This window comes from Lagenorhynchus albirostris, chromosome 1 (assembly GCF_949774975.1).
Source record: "Lagenorhynchus albirostris chromosome 1, mLagAlb1.1, whole genome shotgun sequence".
Taxonomy (NCBI): Eukaryota; Metazoa; Chordata; class Mammalia; order Artiodactyla; family Delphinidae; genus Lagenorhynchus; species Lagenorhynchus albirostris.
In genome coordinates this window covers 13,932,631-13,953,662 of record NC_083095.1, presented here as the reverse complement: position 1 = coordinate 13,953,662, position 21,032 = coordinate 13,932,631, and the positions used below count along the sequence as shown (strand labels likewise).

At 42.2% G+C, this 21,032-nt stretch overlaps 1 protein-coding gene across 1 annotated transcript in view; it reads left to right on the top strand.

The window, feature by feature from the left end:
- The window catches only part of KCNK13 (potassium two pore domain channel subfamily K member 13), a 112,615-nt gene continuing 91,583 nt past the window's right edge, over positions 1-21,032 (top strand). The window contains exon 1 of the mRNA XM_060165966.1: positions 1-340. Within this exon, the coding sequence (XP_060021949.1) occupies positions 1-340 (340 nt within the window). The remainder of the gene's footprint in view (positions 341-21,032) is intronic.

Here is a 21,032-nt window from a genome sequence, read left to right as displayed (position 1 = left end):
ATGGCCGGCCGGGGTTGCGGCTGCAGCTGCGGCCCGGGCCACCTGAACGAGGACAACGCGCGCTTCCTGCTGCTCGCCGCGCTCATCGTGCTCTACCTGCTGGGCGGCGCCGCCGTCTTCTCGGCGCTGGAGCTGGCGCACGAACGCCAGGCCAAGCAGCGCTGGGAGGAGCGCCTGGCCAACTTCAGCCGCCGCCACAACCTGAGCCGCGACGAGCTGCGCGGCTTCCTTCGCCACTACGAGGAGGCCACCGAGGCCGGCATCCGCGTGGACAATGTTCGCCTGCGCTGGGACTTCACCGGCGCCTTCTACTTCGTGGGCACCGTCGTGTCCACCATAGGTAAGTGGGCCCTGCGGTAGGGCGGAGGGGCGACCATCCTCGCAGGCGTTTTTCTGGCCCGGCGCTTCGAAGGGCGGGACCGCGCTTCCCAGCCCTGCATTCATCCACCTCCGCGCTCGGCCAGGTGGCACCGATGTGAGCTGTTGCCTGATCCACAGGTGGTGTTGCCTCCCTGCTTCTTTAAGTGAGGTCCACGGACCAGCTGCGTCAGCATCACTTGGGAGCTTGTTATAAATGAAGTCTCAGCCCCTCCCCAGACCACTTGAGTCAGAATCTGCGTGTTAAAATCTCTAGGGAATTTGAGTGATCCTTAAATTGGAGACGTTCTGCTCTGGGAGTGTTCCTAGTTAAGGAGACTGAGCTTGAATTCATGGAACATTAGGGAGAAAGCTTACAGATCGGGACAGGAGCCTGTAAACATTAATTGAGTTAGTACCATGCGTGAGGCACTGGTCTGAGGGGGAGAAACAAATTTTAAAAAGACTGTCCATGACTTAAAACTTAATAGAGAGAAAAAATAGATCGAAAACGAGATTGGAAGTAAGGAGGCAAAAGTGCTAATGAGGATGGAAACTGTTTTCTGCCAGGAGGAAGCAGGTGGGGGTGGGGAGAAGGGACCTATGGGCTGAACCGCTAAGTGTTGGCCTGATTGGGCTCTGGAAACTAAAAGTGCTTTACACTCCGGAGGAGGAGAGAATTGCGTTCAGGGTCCAGTGAGCTCCCTGATCTGTAGGGAATAGTGGAAGGAAAGCTAGGGGAGTCTCCTGGCTAATGGGATGGAGGGGGGAACTCTAGTGACAGACTCAGGAGCTAGAGCTTATCTAGAGGCAATTGGAAGCTATTGAGAGTTTTTGAGCAAGCGTGTCTCATGGCTGCCGTCAGTTATGCCTTTATTACCAACAGAAGGAAAAAGATTGGGAGTCTTTGCACCACACTTCTAAGGACTGTTCATGCGTAAAGCGTACTTGAGTGATAAGGGGGTTGGGAAAGATGCTGTAGAAATTCTGAAGAAAGCAGAGAGCTGGAGCGGAGGAGGGGGCTTTGAAAGGCTGCGCAGAAAGGGAGCGGCTCCCGGCTGGCTGCCGGAGCACCGGAGCCGCAGCAGGGCCGGCAGGGGGCTGTGCAGGGGCTTGGCTGCCGTAGCCCCCGTGCTGCCGGGAGAGCTGTCAGTGAGGCGGTGACAAGGCGGACTTCTTTGAAGCTCCCGCGCAAGGTTGTCTTTGGTAGACGTTCTTCCAGGAGAAGGAACACAAGGTACAACAGGGATCAGCGTCAGGCCTGATTAGTCAAGAAAGACTTCCCAGGGTTAGTCTAGAAGCCCAGGGCTTCAGGTGGTGAGTAGGAGGCAAGGTGGAGAGGACTGGCCTGATTCCAGATACACGGGCTGCGTCTGAAGTGCTTTGTGCTGAACTGCCCAGCTCGCTACCGCAACCCTGTCTTATTTCAGGCGGCCCTGCCCATCCGTGGGCCGTTATGACACCACAGTAACTGGGTATCTGGTAAGAAAGACTTTCATAGCATTCTCCACGATGACCAGAACACGGGCCCTGACGGGGATGGAGACAGAGTAATACCCTCCACAGCTCTCTCCCCCAGCCCACGTTCTCCACTGGACTCTCCTAACAGAATTGCCTAAGTCCTCCCATTTCTCAGAAGACAGTTCCAGAACTTCTATGTAGGGAGGACTTGGAGTGAGCAAACTGATTGGGAAGGGTTGCTGTGGAACTTTCCTTGAATCTGCTATGTCTGTGTAGCTGGTACAGGGTTTTGATTTAGATTATTCATTTGGGGGTGGTTTTGGTGGGAGATTGGGGAGCTAAGTCCTCCCCACGCCCTCCACAGGCCCCCCCGTTTGTACTTCCCATGGCCGTGGACGTAGGAAGGAGCAGAGTGTGTGTAAAGACTGGTGAACACCAATGCCAGAGGAACCGCGGATGTCGTGGATGGGTGGGCATATAAGCACACAGTCATCCGGGAGCACAAATAGAATAATGAAGCCTGATGGAATAGAAGGAACCCTGGACCGAGAGTCTGGAGTTGGAGCTACTGACCCTGCCTGTACGTTGGGCCGGTTCCTTAACATTCTGAGCCCCATCCTTCTCTTCTGAGATACCCACAGGTGCCCACCTTGGTATCTGGCATATTGTAGCTGTTGAGTAAATATTAGTCCCGTCTCCTTCCCACACCTGCCCCTAAGCCTGCCCCTCTCGCAGGGTTCTTGCCAGGGATAATGAGTGCATATAAGTGAATGTTCTTTAAAAAGGACAAAGCACTATGTAAGTACGGGCTTATTTTTGCTTTCTCATTTCTCACATGTCCTTAAATTGTTTCATTAATCGCTGATGTAATAACAGCACTTTCAACCCTTTATTGGGGTACATAATTAGGCACATACTGTGATTATTATGTGAATATGTGATGCAGCTAATTTCATCGATTAACCACAATTTCAATCAACACAATTCATATATGTGATATGTGATTCATATGTGTGAAGTGTGATTATCCCTGTTTTATAGATGAGGAAACTGAAGCTTCATGTTCTTTGTAAAATAAAGAAGAAAAAAAAAAAAAACCATCTGTAATGACATCACCTAAAGTTGACCATGGTTGACATTTTGGTCATTTTTTTAAATTGAAGGTTAGTTGATTTACAATGTTGTGTTAGTTTCAGGTGTACAGCAGAGTGATTCAGTTACACATACATATATATCAGTTTTTTTCAGATTCTTCTCCCTTATAGGTTATTACAAAATACTGAGTATAGTTCCCTGTACTATACAATAGGTCCTTGTTGGTTGGTGCATTTCTTTCTATTCTTTTTCCCTATAGACACACATATGTACATACATATTTTTCTAAATTTGGATCATATTCTATAAACCCTTTACATCTTGTATTTGAATCGTAGTATTACATGATGGTTTTTTCTTCTAAAAATTAGTTCCACTCTGTTTTATTCTGCAAAGGTGTTGAGGTAACAGATAACAAGAAAGCATACAGTAGAATAATCATAAAATGTAAATAAAACCTCAGAACTAGGAAAAAAAGAAGAACAGAAATATGGAAAGCAGTTGGATCTAGGAAATCGGTAGAGAGGAGCTTTGTCTTAGCTGAAGTTCCCTCAGAAGCAGCTTCTGAGCCAAGAATTTGAGTGCAAGCAGTTTATTGGCAGATTCAAGGGAGACAGGGAGGTGAAGGAGGAAGTGATACAAGAAAGGGAAGTCAGTCAATGTAGGGTATGGTATTAGGCAGAAAGCATAGTGGGCAACTGATCCTTAATCTCAAGTGGAAGCTTGAGAACAGTGCAAAGCTCATTAACCGGACTTACCCCAGGCAAGGGAGCTGGGGTATTTATACACCCACACTAGTCAGAACGTGGTTAAAAGCTGCTTGGAGGGTGGGGGAAGCACAAAAATATAATTTCCAGGTACTTCTGTCCTGATTTTTCATGGACGGCCCAAGAGTAGCCTTCTGATAAGATATAGGCACTGGCCATTTGAAGTCAGGCCAGTGTGTCCAGAAATGATAAAGGAGATGCCAGGGGGTGAGGACTGAGTACCACCAGTGACTATTCAAGCTTCAGATTTGGCTGCAGGCTCCATGGCGGAGTCATGACCCACACTGGAATTATTTTTTTTGGCTGTGTTGGGTCTTCGTTGCTGCACGCGGGCTTTCTCTAGTTGCAACGAGCGGGGGCTACCCTTCGTTGTGGTGCGCAGGCTTCTCATTACTGTGGCTTCTCTTGTGGCGGAGCACGGGCTCTAGGCATGCGGGCTTCAGTAGTTGCAGCACATGGGCTCAGTAGTTGCGGCACGCGGGCCCTAGAGCACGGGCTTCAGTAGCTGTGACGTGCGGGCTCAGTAGTTGGCGGCACGTGGGCTCTAGGGCATGTGGGCTTCAGTAATTGTGGCACGCGGGCTCTAGGAAATGTGGGCTTGAGTAGTTGTGGTGTGCAGGCTCAGTAGTTGTGGCTCGTGGGCTCTAGAGCGCAGGCTCAGTAGTTGTGGCACATGGGCTTAGTTGCTCCGTGACATGTGGGATCTTCCCGGACCAGGGATTGAACCCATGTCCCCTGCATTGGCAGGCTGATTCTTAACCACTGCACCACCAGGAATGTCCCCATACTGGAATTCTTAGTAGACAAAAGGAAGCATACACCTTTTCCCAATATGCAATTCTCAAAAATATTTTTCTCTTGGGATTTTATATGGGAAACATTCCATAGGACAGTGGGTGATGCTCACAAACAACAGTTTCCTGGAAAATGCAACTGAGGATTTCATGCAACTGTTGTTTAATTTAAAAGTCAGAGCAGAGTAAAAAACACTGTGGCCAGTTTCTCAGAAGTTTAAACATAGAACTACATGTGACCCAGAAATTTCACTCCTAGGGAATATATATCCAAAAGAATTGAAAGCAGAGACTCAAAGAGATACAGGAACACCTCAGAGATGCTGCGAATCCGGTTCCAGACCACTGCAATAAAGCGAATATCACAGTAAAGCGAGTCACATGAATTTTTTTTGGTTTCCCAGTGCATATGAAAATTATGTTTTCACTGTGCTGTAGTCTGTTAAGTGTGCAATAGCATTATGTCTAAAAAATGTATATACCTTAATTTAAAAATACTTCATTGCTAAAAAATGCTAACCACCATCTGAGCCTTCAGTGAGTCATAATCTTTTTGCAACAGTAACATCAAAGATCACTGATCACAGCCCACCATAACAAATATAACAATAATGAAAAAGTTTGAAATATTGCAAGACTTACCAAAATGTAACACAGAGACACGAAGTGAGCAAATGCTGTTGGAAAAATGGCATCAATAGACTTCCTCGTCACAGGGTTGCCACAAACCTTCAGTTTGTAAAAAACACAATAGCCGTGAAGCACAGTAAAGCAAAGCACAATAAAAAGAGGTGTATGCCTGTATTTGTACACCAGTGTTCATTGCAGCATTATTCACAGGAGCCAAAAGGTGGAAGCAACCCAAGTGTCTATCAGCAGGTGAATGGATAAACAAAATGTGCATACATGCAATGGAATGTATGGACAACGCAGATGGACCTTGAAAATATGATACTTAGTGAAATAAGCCAGACACAGAAGGACAGATACAATTCGACTTAGATGAGGTGTTTAGGATAGGCAGATTTCATAGGGATGGAGAGTAGAATAGAGGGTACCAGGGACTGAGGGAAGGAGGGAAGGCTTCTTTAATGGCATTTTTGTTGGGGATGATAAAAAAGTTTTGGATATAGAGAGTGGCGATGGTTAGACAACAATGTGAATGTATTTAATGCCATCAAATAGTACACTTATGAATGGTTAAAATGACAAATATTATGTATATTTTACCACAGCATAGAAAGAGCAGAATATTAAAACACAACTCAGGGAGTTGATTCTGAAAGAGGCTGGTGATCAGACTTGAAACAAGAATGAATTTGAAGTACTCGGAGAAGTAGATTGACGTTATACTCTGTAAGTGATCTTCTGTAAATATCTTTTTCTCTCAAATAGGCATTTGTTAGGCATTTGTTTTTGTGTTTGCCTGTGTATTTATAACTCAGCTTCTGTCCACAAAGGATATGAGATCATTTGCATATTGATATGGTCAGGGTAGCCTTAAGCCTTGGGCTACCCCGTCATCTCAGTAGCTTAACACAACAAGAGTTTACTTCTTACTCACCCAAAGCCCATTGCGGGCGAGGTGCTTTACCAGGACAGTTGTGTCCTGGGTTGGCCCAGTGTTCCAGGATTCTTTTTTTTTTTTTAATTAATTTATTTATTTATTTTTACTGTGTTGGGTCTTCATTTCTGTGCGAGGGCTTTCTCTAGTTGCAGAGAGCAGGGGCTACTCTTCATCGCGGTGCGCGGGCCTCTCACTGTCGCGGCCTCTCTTGTTGCAGAGCACAGGCTCCAGACGTGCAGGCTCAGTAGCTGTGGCTCACGGGCCCTGTCGCTCCGCGGCATGTGGGATCTTCCCAGACCAGGGCTCGAACCCGTGTCCCCTGCATTGGCAGGCAGATTCTCAACCACTGCGCCATGAGGGGAGCCCTCCAGGATTCTTTTATCTTGTGGCTGCTCTTCATCAGCTCATGCCTCCAGTACTGCCCAGGAAGGGACAGAAAGGGTTGAAGAGTGCAGCCACCTGCAATTAAACGGCCACCACCTGGAGGTGACAAGAAGTCACCTCCACACGCGTTTCGTTGGCCAAATCAAGTCCCATGGCTACACCCAACTTCAAGGATGTAAAGAACCACACTCCTCCTGTAAGTCCAGAAGTGGATAAGAGTTGATCTCGGTGAACAGCACGGATGCCTACCGCACATATATGCACTAGAAATGGATACTAATGGATTTAAGACATTGGGGAGATGAGAAAACATGAGTAGGATAGGACAGTGAAGCCACACATTGTTAATACACAGAGATATATGTCAAAAGGACCCACGTAATTGCCAGATTTGGCTGTGAGTTTTCCAGTTGTTGAAAGAAAGAGGCAAGGGCAACCATTAAATGGTTCTTTTTATCCAGGCTGGCTGCTTGGAAGACACCCAGCTTTTTTAGATGTGAATAAAAATTTCTCCTATAGATTGTCATGAAAGGGACAAGACAATGTGATGAGTAGTCTTCTCCACTGCATCTCAGCTGTGAAAGACAACCCTGTGCTCCTGCACGGCATAGCATCCCTCAGTACAAGGTGCAGTTCCATAAAAGCCCCTCTGACTAAGTCCAAGGTCATGCAGGGCGGTGTCCAGCTTCCAATTGTATGGTCCAGTAAGAACGTCTAGAATTCTCTACTGGCGGTTCCCAAGGTTCACTGTCCATAAGTACTCACCTGAGGGGAGTGTGGTGCTTCTTAAAATGCAGGTGTCTGCATCCGCCTTTCAGAGCTCCTGATGCATTTTAAGAAACTTCCCCAGATGGCTCTGATAGAGGCAGAACAGGGAGCACACTTGAGGCATGTGTGATAGGAGTTGGCCTAGGGTTGAAAATTGAGACCACCCCCAAGGATTCTCGCTACTCAAACAGTGATCCGTGAATCAGCAGGACCAGCATCACCTTGGACCTTGTTAGAAATGCAGAGCCTCAGGCCAACCCCAGACCACCTGAATTAGAAGCTGCTCTTCAACAAACCACCTGGTGAATTGTAGCCACGTTAAAGTTTGAGAACTCGAGTCCAGAAGGCTGTTATGTGATGTTGTGATGTTGCTGACCAGGGAAGGCCCCTCCCTGAGCTTTGAAACTTAGGCAAGCCAGTGGCAGGGCTAGAATGGAGAGGGGTGAGATGTGCTTGCCTTTTGCCTTGGTGGACCTCCTCACCTGCTGGTGGTTAAGGAGGCAAGGGGAACATTAATTTAGAACAACACTGGGACTTCCCTGGCGGTCCAGTGGTTAGGATTCCACACTGCCACTGCGGGGGGCCACAGGTTTGATCCCTGGTCGGGGAACTAAGATCCCACATGCTGCGTGTCGAGGCCAAATAAAAACAAAAAAGGGAAAAAAAGGCGCAAATGAAAACAAATGAGATAAGGAAAAACTCTTGAAAAAGAAAAATCTAGAACAACACTTATCAGATGCAGGGATGTGCTGCGTCTGAGCTGAGAAAGTGGCTTGTATGGGTCTGGGAAGCTCAGACTCAGAGATGACCAGCCCCGCCTCAGTGGTGGACCACTCAAAGTAGGCGACCAGATCTTCAACACAGTTTTATCTATTTTAACTAAACAGAGATGATCATAGTGGCGCCCCTTTTTGGACCTGGGTGTGGTTCATGATTAGCACCTGTGCAGCGGTATTCTACAGGGCTCTCGTGGGGTTCAGGAGCCGGGCAGACAGGTGTGTGATTTGGCCTGGCCAGTGTGCACACCTATGGGGTGCTGGACTGGATGTTGTTTTCAGAATCGTTTTTTTTTTTTTTCTACATGGAAAGAGCTTTTGAATCAAATTATATTAGATCCAAAAAATAAAATACTGGGAATCACCACCTTATAGTCTAAAGCTATAACCGAACATCAAAGATGATGAACAGGCATTGCGAAAGAGTAAAAACATCCCCTGAATACATTAATAAATATCACATGTTAGCAGATGTCATACGTGTGTCAAGATTTAACTGACACATTGAATTGGCACTTTACATTTTACAAAGCATTTGCACACAAATCTTAGGAGATGGGCAGAGAAGTTACTATCAATTCCATTTTGCAGATAAGGAAACTGAGGTACCGATAACATAAGTATTTTATGACCACGTGGCTATAAAGCAGCAAAGTCAAGATTAGAACCGGATTTCATTTCGTTTATTGCCTGTTGATAAAAGAAATACATATTCATTTTAGAAGACTGGAAATATATGGGAAAGTATAAAAAAGAAACTAAAAATCACCCATAATTCTACCATCCAACAAGAACCACTGTTAATATTTTGGTTTATCATATTATATTGGACCTAAAGTACTAAAGATTTTACTGAATCTAATATGCATCATTATTTTATGTACCATTAAGAAAGCAAATAATGCTGCCAGTTAGATCTTGACATGCTAGCAATTGTGAGATTATCCTGATTTCCGAGATATTAAAATATTGGGAAAAGTATCTTAAAATCACTGAAATATATTTTGTATCTGTTTTCCATATAACCATTATAACATGAGCTTATAACAACTCTTGTATAAAATGAGCGTATAACAACGGATGTAATTAGGTAAAAATGAATCTCATTATAGTTAGAATTTCTTTGATTTATATTAAAGTTGCTTAATTTTAAATATTTATTAAAAATACAGTTCATCTCTGAATCAACTAGCTACTCCCCCATTTTTCTTTTGGGAGCAAGAGATATTGTGTTAATCATTGTATGGTTGTGCTTTATATTTTGAGAATTTTAGCCGTTTGCCATGTTTGTATCTTACTTTCCATCTGTTACTTTCCATCTGTCGTTTCCTGTTTAATGTTTATTTAGATATAGAAACATTTTTAATTTATGTACCATTTCATATTTTAGTTTTTCCTTCTGATTTCTTCCATTGCTTTTGTGCTTAGAAAATCTTTTCCCGTCTGTAAGAGTGCTTATTGTTTTTTTTTGTTTTGTTTTGTTTTTGTGGTACGCGGGCCTCTCACTGTTGTGGTCCCTCCCATTGCAGAGCACAGGCTCCGGACGCACAGGCCCAGCGGCCATGGCTCACGGGCCTAGCCGCTCCGCGGCATGTGGGATCCTCCTGGACCGGGGCACAAACCCGTGTCCCCTGCATCGGCAGGCAGACTCTCAACCACTGCGCCACCAGGGAAGCCCTATTGGTTTTTTTTTTTTAATTGAGGTGACATTGGTTTACAATATTATGTAAGTTTCATGTGTACAGCGTTATATTTCTACTTCTGTATACGCTGCAATGTGCTCGCCACCAGAAATTTAGTTTTCATTTGTAGCCATACAGTTGATCCCCTTTACCCATTTTACCCTCACCCTGCCTCTTTCCTTCTGAGAACCGCCACTCTGTTCTCTGTATTTACGTGTTTGTTTTTGTTTGATTTAGTTTGTTCATTTATTTATTTATTTATATTAAAAAAATTTTTTTTTGCGGTACGCGGGCCTCTCACTGTTGTGGCCTCTCCCGTTGCGGAGCACAGGCTCCGGACGCGCAGGCTCAGCGGCCATGGCTCACGGGCCCAGCCACTCCGCGGCATGTGGAATCTTCCCAGACCGGGGCACGAACCTGTGTCCCCTGCATCGGCAGGCGGACTCTCAACCACTGTGCCACGAGGGAAGCCCTGTTCATTTATTTTTTGTTTTTTATATTCCACATATGAATGAAATCATATGGTAGTTGTCTTTCTCAGTCTGATTTATCTCACTTAGCATAATACCCTGAAGGCCCATCCATGTTGTCATAAATGGTAAGATTTCATCTTTTTATGGCTGAGTAGTGTTCCATTGCATGTATATATGTGTGTGTGTATCACATTTTCTTCATTTATCTGTTGACGTGCGCTTAGGTTGTTTCCATATCTTGGCTATTGTAAATAATACTGCAGTGAACATTAGGGTACATATATCTTTTCAAATTAATGTTCTCATATTCTTTGGGTAAATACCCAGAAGTGGGATAGCTGGGTCATATGGTAGTTATATTCTTAACTTTTTGAGGAACCTCCATACTGTTTTCCACAGTGGCTGCACCAATTTACATTCCCACCAACAGTGTAGGAGGGTTCTCTTTTCTCCACATCCTTGCCAACACTTGTTATTTCTTGCCTTTTTGATAATAGCCAGGATGCCAGTTTTTGTTCAGTATTTTTTCAGCTGCTCTGCACTTTTAGTCATAGCAATAGTTGTTAAAACACTTTAAACTATTGTTTCATGTGAACAATGATGGGTACATTTTAAGACTGTAGCCAAGGAGCAGTGCTGCTCATGGGGAATGAGGGAGCAGAAAGAGTGGCTGGTAGGAATTTGCATGCATTCATTACAGGTCGGGTCATCTCTCTTGGGATCTACTACCAAATTTTCACGGGGAAGCTCTCAGACTGTCCATTCTGAGAACCCTGGATTTGTTTAATTATTTGTTTCCTCCTTAGGAAACTTCAGTACCTATCTTGAAATTAGAAACTTTGCAGGCCGTAGCTCTTACTCTCCACTGCCCAGCATTCTCATACACACACATGTTAATTTCAGCTTGTTTCACTAGAAATTCTCGTTTATGTTATAAAACAGCGATTTCCTCTTTTATCCTGAATTCCCTCCTGTTCTCTCTTCCCCTTCATACCTTTCTCTGTGAAGGAGAGATGGGTTTGGTATGAATGTAACCCAAATAATTCTGGGGCTCCTTAGGGTTCTTAGGGTATAGTGTTCCCTACAGACAAGCATGTTCCATTAGCCCAAAGTAATGGAAAAATAAATTCAATTTTTGCTTGTGTATCTCTAAAGAATCTTAGTCTCCAACTTATAACACACAGGAAAGCTTCCTCTCTCCCCATCTCCCAGTCTCTCATTCCTCAAAGGAATTCTGGAGCCTTTTATCCCGAAACCCCTCCCCAAATCCTCCCCAACGGGCAGCCCTCTCAGTCTTTCTGTCCTTCCTTGTCTCTTCTCCCCCATCTCTCTCTGCTCTGTATTATCATGATTGACTTAACCTCTCCGACTTCTTTTAGCTTCCCCTCATTCAGCCTAGTGTTCATAGTAAAGCATAGCCCCAAGAGCTGACCCCACAAGCAACAGTCCTTTCCCCTGAGGAGGAAAGAGAGAAGGACAGGGGATGGTTACTGTCACCAGCCCATCAGTGACTTTATACGCGGGGACACTCTCACCCTGTAGAGGAACACATTACTGTGTTTGGATCCAGAAGCCCACGGTCCTGCTGAGGACAGTGGGGAAACACACCTCATCAGGACACATCTCCATCGTCATGCTGCTCTCCCTTCACCCTCCAACCTTCTGCCTCCTTCTCTTCAGTTTATCTGAATTGCTGGACATTATACCACTTTTCTGAAAAGCTGCACCTTTAGCACACCCACCGCATCTTCCTTTGGCCGGAGAGCCATCTTAGAAGCGTCATGAAATGTTCAGGATTTATTGTTCCCATTCTCTGATCAACCCCCCAGCATCTCTGCTATTGATCACCTCTTCTTGGAAGGGAAATCCTGTGGTCAGTGAGCCCAGGGGTCAGACCAGGAATGCAACTGAGTGGGACTTAGAGATGTGGGACATTAGGGAGCAGTGGAGCATGTGCCCTGGAAAGAGCAGCCCCACCACAGGCATTCAGATTCTAATTGCAAAACAACATTGTCCTGGCCAGACAGGTCTGAGGACAGCTCGACTCCAGAGTGTGAGTCCCTCAGTTAAAGCTTTGATCATCCGTGAGCTCCAGGCTGCTTTCCCTTTGGGAGGGAGAAGGATAAGAAGCTCTGAACTCTTCTTCATCAGTAGCAGCATCTTGATCTTTGCAGTTCACTTAAGTACCTGTTTGTGCAGGACACTTGATCATCACAGAGGGGAAATCTAACATATTTGCTGTCACGTTGTACACCCACTAATCTCTAAAAGGAGATGGGGGTAGTTATCAATATATTCTCTGAACTCTTCTGATACTCATGACTAAACATATTGTATTGTAATCCATAAGTACCTACTATTCTGGTTTTTTTCCTTTCCTTTTATGTTATTTCCTATACACTTTCTCAAGAATTCCATGTGTTCAATTAATGTAGAATAGTTTATTTAACGGTCCTTAAATTATTGGATTTGGGGGTTATATGTGATTTTTTTTTACTCTTGTGTTTAATTAAAAATTATGAAATTTATTGAGTGCTTTACCATAGGTTAAACCCAGTACAATCTTTACATATGTTTAATTCTTATAACAACCCCATAAGGGTAGGTACTGTTAATATTCTCACATTACAGACCAGGATCCGAGGCCCAGAGAGCTTCCAGGCAGTGTCTGAAGTTACCCAGTGGAAGTAGTGTGGGGCATCCCTTTAGAGCTTATACTGTGAACCACCACTTCTTTGCCATTTCTTCCTTTGGGGTCCGTGTGGGGAGAATTGCCAGTTAAAGAGATCACAACCCCTTTTTTCAGTGGTGATGGTCCTTAGGCAACCTGGGGTAATAGAAGAAGACAGAGATAGCCTGGGTAGCAGAATGTCAGGATGGTAAAAGGTTTGGGTGGTGTTCTGCCTACCTCCCAGGAGTCCACATAATCAGAGCCTGTACTTCCCATTGGAATATTTGATGTCCTCTCAAAGTTGCAAGCGTCCTCCCATCACCATGACAACTAATGTGCCTGCCCCCAGAATTTTACTCTCCAGTTTGGACATATTTGATCCCAGAAGTCACTTCCTGACTCTGCCCATGAACTCTTGGAATACTGGCACCAAAGCGGTGTCTTGGGTCTTCCCTAGTATTAAGCATCTGATGAAGATCAGGTTGACCTTAGAGACCAATCTTAGAGACCAACATCGATCTTAGAGACCAACCAGGCAAGTGGTTTTCAAACTATGCTCCAAGGACCCCTGGGATTCTTTGTGGTATATAAGTACTGTCTTGAGAGCCAAGGGGGACACATCAAGTTCTTATCTTTGTTGTATGTATTTATTTATATATGTCCCAAATAGTTATCCTATTCTGCTACCTTTTTATTGACTATTGTTTGGAATGTAGAAAAGATTTTTATATACCCAAATACACTCATTTTCACTGGCATTTTTTTCTATATTTTTTCATAAATTTAGGTCCTCTCTGTGGTTGAGATAAGTATTCTTATCCATTCTCTGTTTAGTTCTAACTCATCTCAATGTTTTTCAAAAAGACTGTTTTATAAATGCTTTTTTATGGCTGGCTATATAATTATGCTTTGATTTATTTCTAAAATTATCACATAATAGTTTGAGAATGTGCATTTTCCAGAGTTCTCTTTTTTATTTGAGTGTTTCTGTGTATCCTGGTATCTGTATATATTTCAGTTGGATTTTTTCTTACCTTACAGAATTTTGGAGCAGGAGGGAACATAATCCCCAACCACACTCCAAGCCTAGTAAACACACCCAAAATAACATTTGTGTGTTTGGGGACGTATAAATTCAGTGTTATTGATTTCATCACTTGTGTAACTTTAAATTTTATTAATAATACTTTTATTTACTTCTTTATGCTTTCTATGCTAACTATTTTTAAACTTACATTTGATTAAATTCCTGCATTATATTAGCAGAGACTTGCTGACTTTTGGATCATCTCTCTAGTTTTAATTTTTAAAGTAAACCACCTAATTTTTTTAATTTCCCGGTTTTAAAATTTTTATTTTTTTATTTTTGGCTGCATTGGGCCTTCGTTGTTGCGCACAGGCTTTCTCTAATTGCGGCGATCGGGGGCTACTCTTTGTTGTGGTGCGCAGGCTTCTCATTGCAGTGGCTTCTCTTGTCGCGGAGCACGGGCTCTAGGTGCGCGGGCTTCAGTAGTTGTGGCATATGGGCTCAGTAGTGGCGGCTCGCGGGCTCTAGAGCACAGGCTCAGTAGTTGTGGCGCACAGGCTCAGTTGCCCCGTGGCATGTGGGATCTTCCTGGACCAGGGCTCGAACCCGTGTGCCCTGCATTGGCAGGTGGATTCTTAACCACTGCGCCACCAGGGAAGGCCCTACCATGACTTCTTTATCCATTCATCCATTGATGGACACTTAGGTTATTTCCAAGTCTTGGCTACTGTAAATAATGCTATGGGATTGCAGATATCTTTTCAAGTTAGTGTTTTCATTTCCTTTGGGTAAATACCCAGAAGTAGAATTGCTGGATCGTATGGTAGTTCTATTTTTAATTCTTTGAGGGAACTTCATACTGTTTTCCACAGCAACTGCACCAATTTACATTCCCACCAACAGTGCCCAAGGGTTCTGTTTTCCACACACCCTCACCAACACTTGTTACCTCTTTGATAACAGCCATTCTAACAGGTGTGAGGTGATATCTCATTGTGGTCTTGATTTGCATTTCCTTGATGATTAGTGATGTTGAGCAACTGTATTTCTGCTTTGGAAAAATGTCTATTCAAATCCTCTGTCCAGGGGCTTCCCTGGTGGCGCAGTGGTTGAGAGTCCGCCTGCCAATGCAGGGGACACGGGTTCGTGCCCCGGTCCGGGAAGATCCCACATGCCGCGGAGCTGCTGGGCCCGTGAGCCATGGTCACTGAGCCTGCGCGTCCGGAGCTTGTGCTCCCCAACGGGAGAGGCCACAACAGTGAGAGGCCCGCGTACCACAAAAAAAAAAAATCCTCTGTCCATTTTTTTTTTAACATCGTTATTGGAGTATAATTGCTCTGCCCATTTTTAAATTGGATTTTTTGGGGGTTTTTGCTATTGAGTTGTCTGAGTTTTACATTTATATATATATATATATAAAATATTTATTTATTTGGCTGCACCGAGTCTTAGTTGTGGCACTCGGGATCTTCGATCTTCGTTGTGGCATGCGTGATCTTTTAGCTGTGACATTCGAACTCTTAGTTGTGGCGTGGGGGATCTAGTTCCCCGACCAGGGATCGAACCTGGGCCCCCTGCATTGGAAGCGTGGAGTCTTAGCCACTGGACCACCAGGAAAGTCCCTATATATTTTGGATATTAACCCCTTATCAGATAAATATGATCTGCAAATATTTTCTCCCTTTCAGTAGGTTGCCTTTTCATTTTGTTGATGGTTTCCTTTGCTGTGCAGAAGCTTTTCGGTTTGGTGTAGTCCTTCTTGTTTATTTTTGCTTTTGTTGCCTTTGCTTTTGGTGGTTTATAGTTTCTATCTCTCTTTTCTCTCTTAAAGTAGATGTTCATTCAATCTTACTCATCTGTGGGGTTCCTTCTTTCTTAGTTTCCTGCTACTTCCTATAAGCCACTTCCATTCCCACCAGAATCTTGAGATCTTTCTTTGGGACTTAAAATTTGAAAACTGAATTTATGCTACAGTTAGCATTTTCCCCACTAAGGGCTTTTTAAATTAATTCTGGCTGTTGATGTTTTCTGCTTCAGATGTTATATTTTTGGTATTTGGTGTGGAGGCCTGCTATATATACTATTTCTTGACCTACTGTATTTTTAGACTTAGTTTCTTTTATTTAACAGCCTGTGACTTAATACCAACATCTGTAAAAACAAATGTGTAGAAGGCATGCTTTGACCACACAGGGATTTACTGGTGTTCCATTTCATGGAATGATGGATGGAGACCATCCATCTGGGAGTTTATAACTTGAAACAACAACTATCACTCTCTCTTCAGTTAATTAAGACAAATTTCCTGGAGGATATGAAGTCTAGGGACTGTTTGGGAAGAGTTGATGACCTGCTTATTCTTTCAACAGTTCTTTGAGTTCTGGAAAGTAAGGCTCAGAGAGAGTCAGTAAATTTCCCAAGTACACACAGCTGTTAAGGGAGTATATCAGCGTCAAGTTACCAGACCCAAAAAGTAGTGGTTGAAGCAGACAAAATTTTACTCTATTCCAGAAAAGAGGTCTGCACTGCATATAGACAATTCAGGGCAAGTGTGGTGACTGCATAATGTCAACAGGGAGTCAGGTGTCTTCAGCTCTGCTATCCCTAGGATGTTGCCCTCGTCCTCAGGGCTCAATGTGGTTGCTGGAGCCCTGGCCATCATATCTACACCATAAGTAGCAATAGTAGGAAAGGGAGAGTCTTTCAAGGTCTGAGGTCATTTTCTCTAAGAAGCAGACTCTGGGCTAAATGTTTGGGTGGAAGTGATTTATCAAGGAAGTACTCCGGAAGAGACTAGTAGGAGAGTGAGGGGTGTGAGGATGGGAAAAGGGAAGAAGCCAAGTAGGAGGTTATCTTATGGAGCTCTGCAGCATAAATTACACTTTGCGGTTTGTCCCACCTTGGGGCAGAGGAACTGGGCTTTTAGACGCCCACACCAGACACTCACTGGCTCTGGCTGGGGTGGGAAGAACGAGGCACTTTGCTGTTTCTGGGGGGAAAAAGTCACATTAAAAAGAGCGGGGTAATCCTTTGTTGTGGGGTTGTCCTGTGCATTATAGGACGTCTAGCAGTGTCTCTGGACTAAAGAGAAAATTTTGAAACACAGGGTTTGGAGTGTTTGCCTCTGTCCATGCCTCACCCACACCCCGACACCTCACCTTTAACTTGAATTGTTAACTGTAAAGTGGCTTTGTTCTTTTCTTTTAAAAAATATTTTTTCCATTAAAAAAATTCCTAAACTAATATATGCACATTTGAATAGATTTTCAAATAATTCAAAAGTGTTTAAAGTGAAAAATCAAAGTCTCCTTTTACTTTCTCATCCTACTCCCCAGAGGTAACCATTGTTTTTTTACACATACTGGGGTTCTCTTTTCTTTTTTTGGTAATAGCTTTATTGAGCTATAATTCATATACCATAAATTTCACATATTTGAAGTGTACAATTCAGTGGTTTTTAGTGTATTCACAGGGTTTTGCAACCATCAACACAATCAATTTGATGACATTTCATCATCTCCCAAAGAAACCCCATCCCCTTTAGCAATCACCTCCCATCCCCTCCAGCCCTAGGTAACCACTAATCTACTGTCTGATTCTGTAGATTTGCTTATTCTGGACATTTCATATAAATGGAATCATATAGTACACAGCCTTTTGTGCCTGGCTTCTTTGACTTAGCATAATGTTTTCAAATCATCCATCTTGTAATACGTATCAATACTTCACTCCATTTTATTACTGAATAATATTCTATTATATGGATGTACCATATTTTATCTATCAGTTAATCAGGTGATGGACATTTGAGTTGTTTTCACTTTTTAGCTATTATGAATAATGATGTACAATGATGAATAAGTGTACAAGTTTTTGTGTAGACATATGTTTTTATTTATCTTGGGTAGATTTGGAATTGTCGGGTCATATGGAAACTCTATTCTCAACCTTTGGAAGAACTGTCAGACTCTTTCCAAGTAGGTGTATCATTTTATATTCCCAACAGTGTGTGAGGGTTCCTATTTCTTCACATCCTTGCCAAGACTTTCAATAACCTGTCTCTTTGGTTACATCCATCCTGTGGATGTGAAGTGGTATCTTATTGTGGTTTTGATTTGCATTTCTGTAATGACAAATGATGTTGAGCGTATTCTCACGTGTTTTTTTTTTTTTTAGTCATTTATATATCCTCTTGAAAGAAATGTCTATTCAAATCCTTTGCCCATTTTTAAATTGTTTTTTTAGTAATTGAGTTATAATTGTTCTTTATATATTTTAGATTCAAGTCCCTTATCAGATATATAATTTGCAAACATTTTCTCCCCTTCTGTGGGTTGTCATTTCACTTTCTTCATGGTATCCTTTGAAGCACAAACATTTTAAATTTTGGTGAAGTCTAATTTACCTATTTTGTCATTGTTGTTGCTTATGTTTTCAGTACTATATCTAAGAAACCATCGCCTAATCCAAAGTCACAAAGATTTGTACCTGTGTTTTCTTCTGAGAGTTTTATAGCTCTGCTCTTACATTTAGGCTGTTGATCCATTTTGAGGCAATTTTTGTATATGGTATGAGACGTGGGTGCAGCTTTATTTTTCTATGTGGTATCCAGTTCCAGCACCATTTGTTGGAAAGACTATTCTTTCGCCCACTGAATAGTTTTGACACCCTTGTCAAAAATCAATTGACCATAAATGTGAGGGTTGATTTCTGAACTCTCAGTTCTATTCCACTGATGTATATGTGTATCCTTATGCTAGTACCACACTGCCTTGATTACTGTAGCTTTGTAGTAAATTCTGAAATCAGGAAGTGTGGATCCTCCAACATTGTTCTTGTTTATCAAGATTGTTTTGGCTATTATGGGTCCCTTGAACTTCCATGTGAATTTTAAAATCAGCTTGTCAGTTTCTGCAAAGAAGACTTCTGTTGAATCTGTAGATCATCTTGGGGAATGTTGTGATCTTAAAAGTATTAAATGTTATAATCCATGAACATGGGATGTCTTTTCATTTATTTGGATCCTTTCATTTCTTTCCAATGCTTTGTAGTTTTCAAGGTATTGAATATAAGTTTGGCACTTCTTTTGTTAAATTTATTCCTAAATATATTATTCTTTTTAGTGCCATTGTAAATTAAATTGTCTTCTTAATTTTATTTTGAATTGTTTATTCAAGTATAGGGAGTACAATTGATTTTTATATATAGATCTTGTATCCTGTGATCTTGCTGCACTCATATATTCTAACAGTTTTTTAGTGGATTCCTTAGGATTTTCTATATAAATATTATGTGATAATATCATCTATGAATAGAGATAGTTTTCATTCTTTCCTTCCAATCTGGATGCCTTTTGTTTCTTTTATTTCATGCCTCCAGTACAGTGTTGAATAGAAGTGGTGAGAGTGGACATTCTTGCTTTATTCCTGATCTTGGGGGGAAAGTTTCGGTCTTTCACCATGAAGTGTGATATTAGTTCTGGTTTATTTTGGTAGATGGCCTTTATTGGGTTGAGAAAGTTCCCTTCTATTCCTACTTTGTTGGGTGTTTTTATCACAGAGAGGTGTTGGATTTTTGTCAGATTATTTTTCTGCATCTGAGACGATCATGTGGTTTCATCCTTTCTGCTACTGATGCTAGGGTACTGCATTAATTAATTTTAGATATTAAACCAACCATGGATTCCTAGGATAAATTCCACTTGGTCATGGTTTATAATCCTTTTCATATATTGCTGCATTTGGTTTGCTAGTATTTTGTTGAGGATTTTTGCATCTATATTCAAAAGATATATTTGTCTGTTTTTTTTCCTTTCTTGTGATATCTCTGTCTTGCTTTGGTGTCAGAATAATACTGGCCTATGGAATAAGTTGGGAAGTATTCACCTATGGTTCTTATATAACTTTCTGAGGTTGCCCAGCATATACAACTGTGGTATGAATGTTCAGTAATTTGTTCCTTCTATTGTGGGACATGTGGTTTGTTTCTAATTATTTGCTAGTACAACAGCTCTATAAAGCATATTTTAAATTTTAATATTTAAACTTTCAATTGTAAGTATTTGTAGGTACTGCTAAATTTTTGAGTATTTTAAATTTTAAAATTTTCTTAACCAATTTGTAAGAATTTTGTTATTCTCACAGCTAAAGCATATTGTATTCTTCTTCTTCCTTGGTATTATGCTAAATGCTCTAGATACACAATTTTTCATCCTGTGATGTAGGATTATTGTTTTCCTCATTCTATTGGTGAGAAAACTGAAGCACAGAGGGATAAATAGCTTTCCCAAAGTGATACAAGTAGTAAGTGTTGGAACTTTAGTTCAAACTTTGTTTAGCCATGATTTAAATTTTGGAGAGGAAGTTAAGTCTCTGAGATAGTATTCTAGTGAAAACTGAAATAAAACCTATGACTCCAGTTCTATTTTTGCCATCAATGGATTTGATGTTAGTGATGAATATTATTTGCAAGTTATCGTTTTGAAGAACCTGGGCTCCCAGGCTGTATAATAAGGAAGACATCTAGATGTCCCTCACTGGGTTTGAACAGTCTTTTCTCCCTTCTTATTGTCTTAGAACCACACTCAGCACCCATCTTATATCAAGCAGAAAATTTAGTTTGGTTCAGTCAGAATTTATTGAATCCCTACTATGTGTCCAGCCTGATAACCTGGGTCCATGCATAGCATTCAGGAGGCGTATAAACTTGGATGGGAAAAGAATTCCGTCTTTATGTCTACTAACCTCGAACTAAGCAGCCTCTAGCGTTTCCTTCAATAGAGAGTATAGGCAACAACTCAGAGGCAGAATGAGTGGCACCTGTAGCTTTGTCACCAGTAGAAATCACAAATGTGTTCCTTTAAGAATGTGGCAGATCCCACCATGGTCATCCCCCCTCAACATACTTCAAAATTATGGTAGTTGTTAGGCCTGTTCTTGTTATTTAATGATATAATAAAGTTGCTCATATACTATATCACACATTTGTTTCCTAGTTTAATAACTTTGTTTTAATATAGTTGCTTTTGTAATTCTATGCATTTTATTTCATTCATTTAAAAAAAGCATTCATAGATGGAACCCGCAGGCTTCCCGAGATTGCCAAAGGCTCTATGTCACAGAAAACAGGAAGTGAGAACCAGACTGAGGTTAGGCTGATTCTGAATGAAGACAGAAGGGGAAATTGTAACTGTTGTTATTGCTTCTCCTTG